The 16,949-nt window shown below is 51.2% G+C and overlaps 1 protein-coding gene across 2 annotated transcripts in view; it reads left to right on the forward strand.

Moving 5' to 3' along the window:
• The window catches only part of ZNRF3 (zinc and ring finger 3), a 149,328-nt gene extending 133,384 nt beyond the window's left edge, over positions 1–15,944 (forward strand). For both annotated transcript variants that reach the window (XM_021073755.1, XM_021073756.1), the window contains exons 3-9: positions 2,978–3,052; positions 3,443–3,574; positions 4,853–4,963; positions 5,830–5,997; positions 8,040–8,142; positions 8,799–10,505; positions 12,422–15,944. In XM_021073755.1, coding sequence (XP_020929414.1) covers positions 2,978–3,052; positions 3,443–3,574; positions 4,853–4,963; positions 5,830–5,997; positions 8,040–8,142; positions 8,799–10,505; positions 12,422–12,447 — 2,322 coding nt within the window. In that variant the 3' untranslated portion in view covers positions 12,448–15,944. The remainder of the gene's footprint in view (positions 1–2,977; positions 3,053–3,442; positions 3,575–4,852; positions 4,964–5,829; positions 5,998–8,039; positions 8,143–8,798; positions 10,506–12,421) is intronic.

Genomic DNA, 16,949 nt, shown 5'->3' on the forward strand with positions numbered 1-16,949 from the left:
GTCCAGCTTCCTTAGTTATCCTCTGGTCAGGCATTTGGGACAAAGATTTTTGAACATCTTTTGGGTTGTTTCCCACTAAATTTGTACTCTGTCGAAGTCTTCCTACCCTAAAGATTGGGCACTGGGGATGCCACATCCAATGCTTGACAAAAAAAAAAAAAAACAGAAAAATAACAGGGAGGGAGATGGAGTCTGTTCCCCAGGGCTCTGTGGAGTAGGTATGGGGGGGGACCAAGCCCCAAGTCTGGGCATGTGTACACACTGGAGGGAGCACCAGGTCCATTCCTGATGGGAATTCCTGAATTTAATTGAAACCCAAGCAGACTGTAGGCTTAGGTTTTCTCACCCACAAAGTGGTAATGGGACTGTGGTCAGAATGTCCCCTTGCCTCCAGAAATTCAATGTTGAAGCACATTGATAGAAGCACTTCCTTAGGGGAAAAACACATCCGTGTTCGAAAGCAGGAACCCAAAGTACGGTCCCAGCCCAGGCTTGCTTTCATTTAGAATAAACGTTTACTGAATAACTGTGGGAGTCTTACATTGTAGTCAGTGCCGACCACATAAGATCCTGTCTCTAGGGCTTGAAATTGTGTACTTCGTAAGCAGTGAGTATGCAGATGTTTTGCACTTTTGTTACTTGTCTGGGTGGCTGTGGGCATGGTCTAGCCTCAGGTCTTGCAGCCCTGGAAAGGTAAATAAAGGGCCGTGACAGCATTTATTCCACATTCCGCTGAGGGGCTGCTGGTCACCTGCTGGCTGGAGCAGACCTGCCCTGGCCTGATGGAAGCAGCAGCAGTGCTAAAGGATGGGAAACACCCGAGTGAGTGGGGGCAGGGAAGGGCGCACAGAGGTCAGTGAGCTTTGTGGAGAAAATGACCCCACCTGGCCTCGAACTTTCTCACTGGGCCATCCATCCTGTCCTCTCTTGCTGAAGGAGGTGACAGCCGTTGCAGCTCTTTCTGCATCTCTCTGGACAGTCCCTTGCCTTCTTGAGTGGCCAGGATTGGGAACTAGAAGGCACCCTAGTCATCATGACACATGCTTCTTTCTCCTTTTAAAGGTGGGGAGACAGGCTGAGGCCCAAAGAGATTTGGTGACTCGCTCCCAGGAGTCCCTCCTGATGCAGTGTGCTGGCAATGGAACGGGTGGGATGGTCAAGCGGCAGAGCCACTAAAGACGCTAAATCTCATCGAGAAGGAGTCCCCAGCAGAACAAGAACAGCTTCTGCAACACAGCATTCAGAAGCCTGAGCTGGCTAAGTTGCAGAGAACTTTGCTATATCCCCAAGGATTTGCTGCTTGCTTAGTACAAAGAACAGGGTGTTGTCTCATAAAAGCTGTGGGATAAGACTGCCCTCTAGTGGGCTGAGGGCACCATTGAACTGGCCACATTCTGGCCTAAGGCTCAGTTGCTTTCATCCAAGTGGAGTGATTCTTTTTTTTTTTTTTTTTTTTTTTTTTTGTATTTTTAGGGCTGAACCTGCGGCATATGGAGGTTCCCAGGCTAGGGGTCTAATCGGAGCTACAGCTGCCGGCCTACGCCAGAGCCACAGCAATGCCAGATTCGAGCCGCATCTGCGACCTACACCACAGCTTACTTAACCCACTGAGTGAGGCCAGGATTGAACCTGCAACCTCATGGTTCCTAGTCAGATTCGTTTCCACTGCACCACAAGGGGAACACCTGGAGTGATTCTTTCTGTGGAAGGAATTCAGACTCTATTTTTTCTCAAGCTCTCTGGCCCATGGAAACTTTCTTGATCTCTGAGTACCAGCTAATATTTGCCCGTTTTATAAGAAATTTGATTTTTGTTTTGATTTTCCCCCATTTTAGAGATGTCTTGCTTTCCTAACAAGATTCAGGTTCCTAAAAGCAAGGGCTCTCTTATGTCTTATTCTTCCTCAGCTTCTACCCTGTTGTCCACTCAGCTGGACATGAAATTAGAAGGTTCACTCGGGATGGAAAGGAATCCATTCCTCCAAAAAAGAATCCCACCACTTTTCATTTGTTCTTAAAATATTTTAATCTCATCTCTGATCAGAAGTTCCTCAAGTATTAAGGATCCAGCGTTGCCATGAGCTGTGGTGTGCTTGCAGACGCGGCTTAGATTCCGAGTTGCTATGGCTCTGGTATAGGCCAGCAGCTGTAGCTCCAGTTCGACTCTTAGCCTGGGAACCTCTATATGCTAGGGTGCAGCCCTAAAAAAGACAAAAGACAAAAAAAAGAAGAAGAAGAAGTTCTCCAAGTAGTTGAATCATCAGAAGACCTCAGAAAACTTTCAGAACTCAGTTTCCTGGGCCTTACTCCAGCCCTGCTGAATCAGTCTCTGTGGTTTGAGCCAGGAAATCTGCTTTACAAACTTCCCAAGTGGTTTTTGATGTGCAGCCAGTTTGGCAGCCAACTGCTCCAAATCCCCATTTACAATTACTTCTCATAGCTTTTCCCCCTGACAGCATCTCCAATGGTCTTCGGCTTATGTCAGTTATTAAAATTGACCATTTTGAGATCCCCTTGGAAATACCCAGTGTGCTCTTCTAACTGTAGCCCTGGATGACATGGGGAGGAAGCAAGGCCACAGGAGAAGGGCCAAAGGCATTTGCTTTAGTTTCCGACGGCCCTGTGTTCACAGCGGAAAATACTGAAACCAATACCTTTATGCTAACAGGGCAGGTGGTTGATTTGTAGTTTGCCCTTCACATTTAGGCTGGGTAGAGAGGCAAATGTTAATTGAGTGCACATTTATTTATTTTCACCACTTTAACCCATTTGGTTCTCAGGATAACTGTGTAAGGTAGGTGCTATTCCCCCACACACAAACACCCTTTTTTTTTTCAAGTCGAAGCTTAGGAAAGTTAGTAGCTTGCCCAGTCACATAAGTTGGCGACTGTCAGCTTCTGCATTCAGATACAGGTCTGATTTCCAAGGCCAGCTTCAGAAAGGTCAGAGGACCAATCTGCTCTTTTTCCCTCTGCCAGGCCAAGCGAGCGGTGCAGCGGGGAGCCACGGCGGTCATCTTCGATGTGTCTGAAAACCCAGAGGCTATTGATCAGGTAAACTCCTGGGGCCAGGCCCACGCTGTAGTGTCCCTGAGAGAAGCACTTCCTTTACTTGGTGTGGCTTCTCACACACCTGTCACCATCATCCTCAGGGCCTTTGCACCTGTCTGCCCTCATTCGTTATTCATGTTTGCACATCATACTCCATGGCAAGTGTATCGAGAGGGGTCCCAAGCCAGGAAGTCAGGGGTTGGGAGGCTTTTTCAAAGACCCTTCAGGTCCTGATCTATCCTAAAACAAGCATCATCCTCAGCCCCGAGGCTGTCGTGTTTTGAGCATTTGAGGATTTCCAAAAGGGCATTTAATATTCTTTTCCTCCAGCCTCCCTTTCTCTTGCTTCTTAAAGTAATAGCGTCTTCTAACCAGGACCCTCTTCTTCCTTAGCTCAATCAGGGCTCAGAAGACCCGCTCAAGAGGCCGGTGGTGTACGTAAAGGGCGCGGATGCCATCAAGCTGATGAACATTGTCAACAAGCAGAAAGTGGCTCGAGCTCAGATTCAGCACCGCCCTCCTCGAGTGAGCCTCGGCCCGGCGAGCCACAGGCCCCTTCTCTGCTGCTACCCTTACCTTCATTCCCTTCGGGCTTGGCCTTTTGCTCCTGCCTTCCTTCCGGCTAAAATGCTGGTGCCTCCTAGCTTCCTGTGGGTTTAGATCAGATATACGGCCGGGGGCCGGGGAGAAATTTCACCCAGTTCTCCTAGAAGTCCACCCAAGGGTAGATGGTTTGTGACCAGATGTCTCTTCCACCCAGCCTCCTCTCTTGATAACCTCTTGTCCTCTTTTCTGTTCTGTCCCATCTCCCTCAGAAAGGCTCACTGAGGGGGACTGAGGGAAGGGATACCCAGCACTCAGCTTCCTGTATCTCCCTCCTCCCATCGAACCTAGACTGAGAAAAAGGCCTGTACTTCCTTTTTCCTGTGGGTAAATGCACTATTGCAAGCCCCTCGTTTGTATTTGATTCTGGAAAAGTACACTTGCAACTGGGAGTGGCGCTCACAACTTCCAGGTGGTTAATGAACAGCTTCACTTTTTAGGCTTCTGACAAGTGTGTTAAAGGAACACTGCTGGCACCTGGGACAGGTGCCCCACACATGGTTTATTTCCTCCTCACAAATACTGAAATAGTCACGTAAAGGCCAATTCTTTTGTACACAGAAAATACCCGGATCCCCATCACATTGGATTAGTAAAACTCCATTCCTGTTGGCTAAACGCATGTCCTAGTTGAGATGGCTTTAAGGTTTTAGGAGGCAGTGTGCCATGAGGAAAAGGTAAGAACTGAAACTAGAGGGAGTTTGCAGAACTGACTTGCTGGCTGCTTTTTAAAGGAAAAAAGCGCACTTTGGTAAATATGACTCATTGCAGTGGAAGCTGATATTTGTGGAAGCAGCATGCAATTTTCTGAGTTGTTGTAAACCATTAATTATATGGTTAGTAATCACTGTTCCCTCAAAACATGACACTCACTCCTTTGTCCCATAAATGTGATATTTGTGTTTATCTGGAAGGGCCTCTCCTACCGGTTACAGCGAACTTTATGCTCATTCCACAGGGAGCGAGGCTTTATGAACAGAGTCCCCTTGGCTCTTATGAGGCCTGGCTGAGACCAGTGGTGCAGGCCTCCCCCGGGCCACACCACAGGCACTGCCTGGGCCACACTGTGAGGTGTGTCCTACACAAGAGGGAAGATGCACCCCAGGGGCCCCTCCTTGTTCTGCCAGGTCCTACCCAGCCTGTGCGCCGATCCCCAGGCTGAAGACAGCTGTGACTCACAGTGTCTGTGTTCTGTTCCAGCAACCCACTGAATACTTTGATATGGGAATTTTCCTGGCTTTCTTCGTCGTGGTTTCCTTGGTCTGCCTCATCCTCCTCGTCAAAATCAAGCTGAAGCAGCGACGCAGTCAGGTAACGCCCTGCTGCCCTTTTACTGGGGCAGACCAGGGCTGGGTCCTGAGCCTGGCAGTCTGTTCTCAGTGGCCTAGAACCAACAGAGATGGATGAAAACCAGAGCAAATCTTGTAGCACTGTTATCTCAGTTCTGAAAGGGCCCGTCCTCCAAGGGCCAGCACTGAGGCTATTTCCAGCCAGAGGTTTATTCAAAGAGATGTTGAAATGTTAATGTGGAGCCCCAGAGCCTTGCCCCTCAAATATGATCTGGGGACCGGCAGCATCCGCATCACTGGGGAGCTGGGTAGAAATGCAGAATCTCGAGCCGCACCCCAGACCTGCCACATCTGCATCCGTGTCTCCTGAGCTCTGCCAGCAAATCTCAGTTACAGGAACTGCCCTGGTGCCCTGGCTGGCACGAAACTGCATGCCTTTCGGGAGGAAGGATTTGGGGGTGGAGGGCCCAGGGAGGGTAAGTGGTAGCCAGGCTCTCAGGTGTGTGTAGCGTGATGTCTCCTGAGAAACAGCAGACCTCGGCACCGGGCTCTCTCACCAGCAGAGCAGCTGTGGGGCTTGTTGAGCACCCCCCAGGCACTGCTGCATTTGCCCTCAAACTTTCTTCAGTGGAGGGAGGAACCCTTAGCACAGCACAGACTTGGCCCAATAATTGAAGTAGACATGCTTGGGAAAAGCCTAGGTTAAGGAAGCAGACACTCAGGAGTCTAGAAAAGCTGTTCTCTGGAACTCTGGTGTTCTGAAGTTTTAGTGATTTCTCAGAAGTTGTCCTGGCCTGTCCTGGTACGTGAGTGACGTGGCCCCAGGTGGGGACTAGCACTCCTAACACGTACCAGACCCTGACATGAACCACACATTCTGCCTCACAGAATTCCATGAACAGGCTGGCTGTGCAGGCTTTGGAGAAGATGGAAACCAGGAAGTTCAACTCCAAGAGCAAGGGGCGCCGGGAGGGCAGCTGCGGGGCCCTGGACACACTCAGCAGCAGCTCCACGTCCGACTGTGCCATCTGCCTGGAGAAGTACATCGACGGAGAGGTAACAGCAGAGGCGAGCCATTCTGGGAGGGGACGAGGAGGATGGGCCCACAAAGGTGCCCTGGACTGGGAAGGTGCCCTGCATGCTCTTCCCATGCCTGGTTCTCAGGGGATGTCCTAAGACCTTCTAACTGCTCTTCCCCCTGGAGGGAACCAGCTGAACATAGGCCATTTCAGAAGTCGATCAGAAAACGTTTAGTTTTAAGAACATTCATGTGTGTTGACTTAATTTTAGGATCGCTCTTCTGAAATTCCCATTGTGGCTCAGCGGGTTACAAACCCAACATAGTGTCTTGAGGATACAGATTCAATCCCTGGCCTCGCTCAGTGGGTTAAGGACCCGGTGTTGCCATGGCTGTGGTGTAGGTCACAGATTCGGCTCAGATCTGGCATTGCTGTGGTTGTAGCGTAGGCCGGCAGCTGCAGCTCCTATTCGACCCCTAGCCTGGGAAGCTCCATGTGACGTGGGTGTGGCCCTAAAAGGGAAAAAAAAAAAAATTTGCTCGTCTGAAAAGTCTGGGACCTGACTTGACACTAAACCTCTTCTGTATGAAACGTTTACATTTTTACTTAGACAAGGGATGTGGATGGCCCTTTTTTCCTTTTAGCTTTTTTTCTGAAAGTGTCAGACTTTCATAAAAGTTGCAAGTACTGTACAGTGAATGCTGTATCATTCACTTAGAATTACCCCCTGTTACGTTATTTGCTTCATCTCTTTCTGGTTAGAGCCATGCATGTGCGCTTGCATGCACACGCTCGTGCGCGCACGCGCACACACACGTTTTGGGAAGTGGGGAGCAAACCACTTCAGAATTAGTTGCAGGCATTTGCCCCTTTAATGAAAGCATTCCACTGCTGTGTAGACTGTAGGATGGAAAAAGGTTTTACGAAGGCCCTCAGGTTAATGGTCTCTCTGCGGGTTGCCTAAATCTTTTTTTTCCTTTTGATCTTTTTAGGGCCTCACGCACGGCATTTGGAGGTTCCCAGGCTAGGGGTCAAATTGGAGCTGTAGCTGCCGGCCTTCCCATAGCCACAACAACGCCAGATCTGAGCCACATCTGTGACCTACACCACAGCTCATGGTAACGCCAGATCCTTAACCTACTGAGCAAGACCAGGGATGGAACCTGCGTCCTCATGAATCCTATTCGGGTTCGTTTCCGCTGTGCCACAACAGAAACTCTGGTTGCCTAAATTCTCATCTTAGCCCAGAGGATTCTAGAGGCTTTGTCATCTTGGGCAAGTGACTCTTCTCCACACCTCTGCCGGTGACATGGGCCTAAAACTGACCTGCGCTCCAGGTGATGATGATGATGAAGGTTACATGAAAAATCCAGGTAGAATCCTTACCATGGTCAGGTCAGGTACAGCCTTAGGTGTTAGTTTGAATAGTACTGTTGAGCTGGTCAGAGAATGGAAAAACAAGGTAAAAGTAGCAAGGATAGAGGATGCTTTGGACTCAGGAATTTCAGAGGTGGTTCTGCCTCAGAACCCCACCTCCTCCTCTCCACGTAGGGTGCTTTGTTATAAACCGTGTGTCCCCAGGTGAGTGTCAAGGGTCTGGTGAGGGAGAGGATAGGCGAACTCTGCCCTTTAGCTGCCCACCTGGCAGTCAGGGGTCCCACGCATCTTCCTTTCTACCCGCCACGTGAGGTACCCAGGGGTGGCCACCATCCCAGAGATGCAGAAGGTCTTGGGTTGTGCGGCTGTCCCTCCACGCCCCCAGCCGAGCACCTGTCTTAGCATCAGCTTTAGCACCCCACGTGCACAGCAGAAACACGAGTGCCTTCCTCCAGCAGCAAGAAGGGGGCTGGTTCCCCCCTCAACACCAAGCGCCATGGTTGGAGCTGCTGATGGGCCATTTCTGTCTCCCTGAATTCCAGGAAATTCATCCCATGTGTAACTGGAGAGAGGGTGGAGGGAGCCTCTGAGTACCACCTCAGTGAACTGGGCTCTGGGGTCCATGCTGGGCTGCACAGGGGGAGGCACGTGCGGGGTGCCCGTGCCCTCCCTTCAGGCCCTGTGTCCTCTCCCCTTTCCCAGGAGCTGCGGGTCATCCCCTGCACTCACCGCTTTCACAGAAAGTGCGTGGATCCATGGCTGCTGCAGCACCACACCTGTCCCCACTGTCGACACAACATCATAGGTAATTCTCACCTCCCTCTGTTGCTGCTGAAGAGTCACTGTCTTCCCCAAGTACCTAGCCAGAGACTGGCATGTGCCACAGGCTGGGAGCAAGTGAAACCACCATGGTGCTGCCATCTGGACTTGGAGATGTGGAGGCCTGGGTTTTAGAGGCCTCCAAACCCTTAGGAGAGCCTTGAGGTGCAGGGTCACCCCAAGTTCAAGTTTTGGCTTTGACGTGAGCAGTGTCCTGACCTTGGGCAAGGCATCTGGCCTCTCCAGACCTTGGGCCCATCATGTTTTGAACAGGAATGGCAAGTGGTGCCTGGTACCCAGGCTTGTGATGCTGCTCATGCATCACTGTAGGGGCGGGTGAGGGACTGAGATGCTGGGTGCTCCCAGGTAGCTGTTTTTCCAAGAAGGGAAGTGCCTTTCCTCTCTGTGTTCTTGCTGCTCCCTTGTGCCTTTGTCATGCAGAGCAGTAGGGAGGTGGGAAACGGACCCTTTCAGGAGTGACCACCATTCAAGTGGAGAAGCAGGTTGTGGCCAATTTGATGCCCGCTCGGGATGGGCCAGGGTCTGGGGATTGGGCACCCTGGCAGCCGCTGCCTCGGTCTGTGCCTGCCTCTGCCCCTCTAGCCCTTGGCTCTTCTGACTGTTTACTCTGCCTCCCTGCAGAGCAAAAGGGAAACCCAAGTGCCATGTGTGTGGAGCCCAGCAACCTCGCTCGCGGCCGGCAGCAGAGGGTGATCTTGCCGGTGCACTACCCTGGCCGCGTGCACAGGACCAACGCCATCCCGGCCTACCCCACGAGGACGAGTATGGACTCCCACGGGAACCCCGTCACGCTGCTGACCATGGACCGGCATGGGGAGCAAGGCCTCTATTCACCACAGACCCCCGCCTACATCCGCAGCTACCCGCCCCTCCACCTGGACCCCACCCTGGGCCCACACCGCTGTGGCCTGGAGCACCGGCCCTACTCGCCAGCCCACCCCTTCCGCAGGCCCAAGTTTGGCAGCCGCGGCTTCTCCAAGGCAGCTTGCTTCTCCCAGTATGAGACCATGTACCAGCACTACTACTTCCAGGGCCTCAGCTACCCCGAGCAGGAGGGGCAGGCCCCCCCGAGCCTTGCTCCCAGGGGCCCGGCCCGCGCCTTCCCCCCGGGCAGTGGTGGCCTGCTCTTCCCCCCCGTGGTGCACATGGCCCCGGCCTCGCACCTGGAGAGCGGCAGCGCGTCCAGCTTCAGCTGCTACCACGGCCACCGCTCGGTGTGCAGTGGCTACCTGGCCGACTGCCCAGGCAGCGACAGCAGCAGCAGCAGTAGCAGCTCGGGCCAGTGCCGCTGCTCCTCCAGCGACTCAGTGGTGGACTGCACGGAGGTCAGCAACCAGGGCGTGTATGGGAGCTGCTCCACTTTCCGCAGCTCGCTCAGCAGCGACTACGACCCCTTCATCTACCGTAGCCGGAGCCCTTGTCGTGCTGGCGATGTGGGGGGCTCGGGCCGGGTGCCCGTTGTTCGCCTTGAGGGCTCCCCACCACCTGAGGAGCTCCCAGCGGCACCGGGTCAAGGTGCTGGGCGGGGAGAGCCTTGGGCCGGCCCCGCCTCCCCCTCGGGAGACCGGCTCTCCAACTGCAGCCTGGAGATGAACTATAGCAGCAGCTCCTCCCTGGAGCCCCGGGGGCCCAACAGCTCTACCTCAGAAGTGGGGCTCGAGGCCTCTCCTGGGGCCGCCCCGGACCTCACGAGGACCTGGAAGGGGGCCCAGGAGGGGCCGTCTTGTGCCTGCTGCTGTGAGCCCCAGCCTTCCCACCCAGAGCCCAGTGGGGGAGCGGCCGGGGGCAGCCCCTTGTTCCTGGGCCCCATGGCCAGGGAGTCGAAGCTGGGGAGCTCCCCGGGCCCGTGTGGCCTCCACCCAGACCACTTACCCAGGACAGATGGGGTGAAATATGAGGGCCTGCCCTGCTGCTTCTATGAAGAGAAGCAGGTGGCCCATGGTGGCGGCTACACCGAGGACTGCTCGGTGCGCGTGCAGTACACGCTTGCCCAGGAGCCCCCACCCGGCTGCCATGCCGGGGCCCGGGACCTGAGCCAGCGCATCCCCATCATTCCGGAGGATGTGGACTGTGATTTGGGCTTGCCCTCCGACTGCCAAGAGACCCGTGTCCTAGGCCCCTGGGGTGAGATGCCACCAGGTCCAGAGGCCCTGTGGCCCTGCCAGGGCCTGGGAACAGCCCAGGAAGAAGAACGATTTCTGTGCTGCCCAACCAGGGCACCAGTGCCACCTGGCTGCCCTCTGGAGGAAGTGCGGGCCACCAGGGCCAGCTCCCCCAGTGCCCCCCAGGACACTCAGGAGTCTAGCGCCACAGCCACTGAGGCTGCAGGTGAGAGCAGAAGGTGACAGTAGGCCAGAGTCTGGGTCTTCTCTCCCTTTTCACTTTCCAATGACTTTTTGGTGCCCTTGACTTTACCTGATGATTTTCAAGTGTTATTCCCCAACCCAGCCCTTCCTCTGAGCCCTGGACCTGCCGGGTGCTCTGCTTCTGTGATCCACCCCCCCGCCCCCAGATGTCACAGGCCTTCCCACCCCATCCCGCCATAGCAGTGTCTCCAGTTCCTCCCTCTGTACCCTTTTTTTCCAAGGCTCCCCACCCCAGAAGCTCAGGCCCAAAGCCCAGGCCTCAGCCTGCCCTGCCCCTCACATTCCAGTGTCCCAGGCTTCTTGACCCATGGGGGAGAACTGCAGGTGCTGGTTTTCCCCTCATCCCAGAAAAATGAAACCTAGCAGAAGACACCCAAAATCCAAGTCCAAGGAGTTCCCTGTGGCACAGCAGGTTAAGGACCTGGCATTGTCACTGCAGCAGCGCAGGTCCACTGCAATGGCACAGGTTCCGTCCCTGGCCTGTGCCAGGGGTGTGGCCAAAAAAAAAAATCCAAGTCCAGATTTGTTTAGATCTCAGCAGTCATCACGAAATTGCTATATAGCCAGATATTTTGCCTCAGTAATAAACAGTGTGCAGCCAGCACCTTTGAGTAGCACTGGGACTAGTTCCTTCTCCAGAGTACATCCCACAGTGATGCACTCTGCCTGCCCCACTCCCACCCCACCCCCACAGCCACCTGTCGGCAGCCAGGCCTGTTTCCTCTCTGCAGGGTGAAGGCGGTAGCCTCTGGTCTGTTGCTGGTTTTGCCTTCTGTTCAACTTGGGTGCCAGAGTCTTTTTAAAAACATCAGTCTAGGAGTTCCCATCATGGCTCAGTGGTAATGAACCAATTAGCATCCATGAGGATGCAGGTTCAATCCCAGGCCTCGCTCAGTGGGTTAAGGATCCTGAGTTGCCATAAGCTGGTGTAGGTCGCAGAGGAGGCTCAGATCTGGTGTGGCTGTGGCATAGGCCGGCGGCTACAGCCCTGATTCAGCCCTAGCCTAGGAACCCCCATATGCTGCGGGCGATGCCCTAAAAAAGAAAAAAAGAAAACATCTATCTTTACACCAGAAAACCCTTCACTGACCTGCCACTACCTTCAGAGTTTTAGTAGTGTAAACCTCACACCCAGTTCCATGTGATCAGGCCCTGCCGACCCTTCTGCCCATGTCCCGCCTGCCCCACTGTTCACCATTTCGGCACCTGTACCAGGCTTGCTCCATCCTCCAGGCTTCTCTGCCACTCTCTTCTGTGGATCTCAGCCTAAGTGACACCCTCCAGCCCCCTCTGAGTTGACTCACACCCTATGTTTTCTGCCCAGGTTTTCACCCCATGAAATTCCTGTGTTATGAGGTCTGAGAGCTCCAAGATGGGCGTCTGCTCCCCTGCTCTTCCCAGTGCCTGTGACAGTGCCCATGCATATGTTTTGCGCTTTTTGTTTCCATGCTGCCTAAGGGCTTCCAGGGGCTCAGCACTGCCCAGGGTTCAAGGCCAGCTCTCTAGAAAGCACCTATGCCCTCAGAAAGGGGACTTGGGTGGGTTAAGAATCCAACTAGGAACCATGAAGATGTGGGTTCAGTCCCTGGCCTTGCTCAGTGGGTTAAGGGTCCGATGTCACCAAAAAGTGTAGTGTAAGTCACAGACGTGGCTTGGATCCAGCGTGGCTGTGGCTGTGGCACAGGTTGGCAGCTGCAGTTCCTTCAACCCCTAGCCTGGGAACTTCCATATGCTGCAGATGCGGACCTAAAAAGCAAAAAACAAAACAACAACAGAAAACAGAAATCCTGCCCCTTGCTGGGATGGGCCCCCAAGTCCCTTGCCTGGTCCCCAGGGTGTGCGGGCGCCCTCCCCTGATGATTGTTCTCTCTCTCCTAGGACAGGGATCTCGCCCAGGAGCCTGAGCTAAGAAGGAACTCTTACGTGGAAATGGGAACTGCATGGAGACTCCAAACTCTGACTCCCTACAGAAAAAAGATTTTTTTAGCTTTGACAAACACACTAAAGTGGTAATAAAGAGAGCCCTGCTTCTCAACCCAAAATGTGAGCCGCCTGTGGCAGCCCCCTCCCCCCATTAACAAACCAACAAACAAAATTCTGAGTCCTTTGCCTCTTTTGATAACATGTTATCCTTCTGTATTGTAAATGTGTGTGCTTGGGGTTCTGAGGTGTGTGGGATTGAGTTCTCTGCTTTGTTTTTTAAGATATTATATGTAAATGTAAAAAGTTATTTAAATATATATTTTAAAGAACCCTAATTGCCAACTTTTGCTGAAAAAAAAAAAAAATTCACTGCTGCATTAATTGAACCACATCATGTGTAGATACTGTTGTCTCCCTGGAGGGAGCTCAGGCCTTTGAAAAGCTCAGGGCTACACCTGCCTTAGAAAATGAACCAGAAACTTGAAGTAAAGCTAGTTGATATGGGTACAAACTCTGAGGAACAATGCAATGCTGCCTCTTTCTTTCTCGTGGCAAGTCCCAACTTAACAAAATTTCAGGTCTTCTCGGAAGCCATGCTTCTCCAGCCCGCACCTTTAGGCAGCTCATGGAAACAGCTAGGAACAGAGCAGAAGGTCTTGCAGCATGGGGAGCTGGAACAAGCCATTGCTACTTAAGCCCTGAGGTGACAGGGACGACTGCCCAGTGTCCTCAGCCTGACCCCTCTGGCATCGTCCTAAGTAGAAGGACATAGTTCATAGTCCTGATCTTAGGCTTCCTGCCACGGGCTGCAGAGATGGTTCTACGGGGTGCATGGGGACAAGCACCCAGGAGGAAGGCCCGTAGTTGTGCAACCTTGGTGTGTAACCTTGGTGTGTGACAACGGAGCTAGGGGCGAGGAGGGATGGAGGCCCTCCACCCCCACCCGCGCGGGCCTGTGTGCAGGCGTCCTTGAGGGCGCAGCCACACCCCTCGGCTGCTCGGGGCCTCCAGCTGCCTTCCTGGGGGGCGTGGCCAGGGCCCCACCGGGGTCTGAGCTCTGTTCGAAGGATAAGTTTCCCATCCCATTTCCTTATGGAAGCATCGCTTCAGGGTTATTCAGCTTTCTGCCTCATGACTGAAATTGCTCATCTCGCCTGCAAATGTCTACTATCCTTTCTACCTAATGCACTATTATGTATTGATTCTCCATGAGACAAACAGAAAGAGACTATCAGATAGTTGAGACCCAAAGGGTAGGTTTTTGTATATTATTCCACCCTTTTGTTGTTTTTGTTGTTTTAAGAGGGAGGGAGAGTTTAAAACCCAAACCATTGTTTAAAAAAGATGTTAACATTTTAAAAGGGAGAATCTATTTAAAGCTCTTTCAGATCAGGGATTGTCATCCTTTTTGTCCTGTGTATTTCTCGTTCTTAAAAAAAATGTTTTTTAGAAGAAACTAATCACATTAGCCCTTGTGTTTGCTGACTCTCTGGTCACTCTTAATTATTCATTTATTTAGCAGGCATCAGTTGTCATCTGAAGTGCTCATTTGCTGAATAGGAAGCTGGAGACCTGGCCCCCCTGTAGATGGAGAAATAGAGACCACCCTGGGCTGCCAGGGGACAGGGATGGCTCCTCTCCAGTAAGGCTCAGGGGACGCCAGCCCAGGGTCCACACCAGAACATTTGGGAGAATCTTACTGTGTCAGAATCCTTTTGACTTAAAAACTCCAGCCTGTGATGAGGAAACTTATTTACTTCCAGCCAGGATTTGACTGAAAGAAATTCCAGCGTCCAGTGATCCGGCCACTTGCCATTTAAGAGCTCATTGTGGTGACATTTGTCCTCCAGTCTCAGAGGTGTGGTCCCTTGGGGGCGGCTCCTCACCCCTTATGCCCAGCACACCTGTTGGCGAGGGTGTGAGAAGCGCCTGAGCCCTTGGCATGTGATCTGGGCCGCCTTTATTTCTTGGGCCAGGAGTAGCAGCTGCTGAGGACAGCAGCTTGCATGTCGTGGTTTTAGGGAAGGAGTGGGGGGTATTATGGCTTCTAACGTGAACTTCTGCTTTTACACAAAGCAGCTTCTCATTGTTGAGATTTTATTTGTTAGTTTGTGGTTTTGTGGGTTTTTTGTTGTTGTTGCTTTTGTTTTTAATGCCTTTGAGCACATATTATCTTCCTTGTCTGAATCCATACCCCCAAAGTGGCTTTCTTTAGCCCTGGCTGGAAAATTGCTCCTCAACAGCCTTAAGCAAGAAATAGATGAGGAGAGAATGTGACTTCAACTGGGCTTATTAAAATAAATGTGTCCAATTTTCACTTGAAAGAGCAATAACTACAGATGGCAAAAGAAACAATTTAATTTTCATGGTTTATTGGGTGATAGAAACAAAAATGAAGTTTTAAGACTTTAAATCTCAACCACTGTCTTAGATTTGTGTTGGCTCACCAGACAGGGAGGTCACTGAAATATAGTGACCAACTACATTATTGCCTCACCATTCAAATCGAAAGAAATGTCTTCTTTAATGTCGCAAGACCCCAATAATGATGATGACAGGTACCTTTTATCGGTGGCCTCTCAGCAGCGTGAAAGCTCCCATGAAAACTGGGGGCTTCACAGTTTCCACGGAGAGCCACACCCCCACCCACGGTTGCCAGAAAGTGACTGTCGTGCGTGGTCTCATGTCCCAGCCTTGCAGGTAGGACAGCCATGTAAACTAAAGAGTGCTAGAACCAGTTGGTAGAGGGGGTTAGGGAGTTCTGGTCCACATGGTACCTCTTTGTAGCAGACACAACCCCGGTATGCGGGCCTTTACTCTGTCTCTTGGCCTCTGAACCCACGCCGCTTTGTAAAGCTCCCTCTGCTGTCCCACTGCTCACACCCTCCCTTCGTGCTGCTAGTTCCTACTCAAAAGTTCATGCAGGACTAATGCTTTTAAAATGAGGTCTAAAAAATAATTACTAAGCAAGAGTATTATTTTTTAAACAGAACTGCCTTTTTCTATTCTTTATATAAACTTGTGTTGGTCTAAGGCACTATTTTAAAATGTTTTTTAAAAATTTCTCCCATAGCACTTAAAAATATTTTGTAAAGACTTTGCTGTAAAGATTTTGTAATAAAATGGTCTAAGGGCTCCTTCTCCAACATTACCATTTTTTAAAAATGTTTTAAAGGCTAGAAAACAACTTATGTATATTCTGTATATGTATAGCAGCACATTTCATTTATGGAAATATGTTCTCAGAATATTTATTTACTAATATATTTATCTTAAGCCATGTCTTATGTTGAGAGTGTGACATTGTTGGAATAATCATTGAAAATGACTAACATGAGGCCCTGTAAATACATGATAATTGCACACAGATTTTACATATTTGCCGACCAAAAAATGATTTAAAATAAGTTGTAGTCTTCTATGGTTTTGTAACAAATTGTACAAATGACTGTAAAAAAAAATACAATTTTATCAAGTATGTGTTATGTTGTCCTTGCTCTATTTGGTAAAGTTTACAGATTCCACAAAGACGTCTGCGGGAAGCATTGCCTTTTTTTTTTTTCAAGGGCTTCACCTGTGACATATGGAGGTTTCCAGGCTACAGGTTGAATAGGAGCTGCGGTTGCTGGCCTTCACCACAGCCGCAGGATCTGAGCCACATCTGTGACCTACATCACAGCTCACGTCAACGCCAGATCTTTAACCCACTGAGCGGGGCCAGGGATCCCAAGTCCTCATGGATGCTAGTTGGGTCCTTTCCACTGAGCCACAATGGGAACTCCAAAGTAGCTCCTTTATGGGCAACTTGCTCAGGGGAGCCTCTGTGTCATTTCTCTCCTGTTAATACAGAGTTCAGGTTACTGAGGATATAGGTGGTGTCTCGGGCAAGCATCTGAATGACAGTGTTTGAAATTATGTCCCTGGAGTGGTGGTGGTTTTTCTGCTCAGCCATATGAAGGGAATAGTGGTCAACCCCAGCACTTTTTTTTTTTTTCGCAGTGCTAGTGGAATGCAGAAGTTCCCAGGCCGGGGATTGAACCTGCACCATAGCAGTGACAAAGCCAGAAACTTAACCCGCTGAGCCACCAGGGAACACCCCAGCAGGGTCCCTTTTAAAATTAGGGACCTTAGGCTGGATGGAACCTTTGGCTTCTTCTGCCAGGCCTTTTCCTACCTGGAAAACTGAGGCCCTCCAGTCCCTCTTGAGGAAAAGGGGCTTATAGGAAAAAAAGCTTAGGCATCTAGCCCTGAAAATGACCTACCCGCAAAGGTGGAGAGGGGCTTTCAGTCTTCAATGAATCTCGTACCCATTTGTCTTGTGTCCTGGGAGGGCAGTCACTATTTTTTTTTTTTTTTTTTTTTTTTTTTTTTAGGGCCACATTTGTGGTATATGAAAGCTCCCAGGCTAGGAGTCAAATCAGAGCTGCAGCTGCCAGCCTACACCACAGCCACAGCAACTCCAGATCTGAGCCACATCTGTGAC

Source organism: Sus scrofa, chromosome 14 (genome assembly GCF_000003025.6).
Source record: "Sus scrofa isolate TJ Tabasco breed Duroc chromosome 14, Sscrofa11.1, whole genome shotgun sequence".
NCBI lineage: Eukaryota > Metazoa > Chordata > Mammalia > Artiodactyla > Suidae > Sus > Sus scrofa.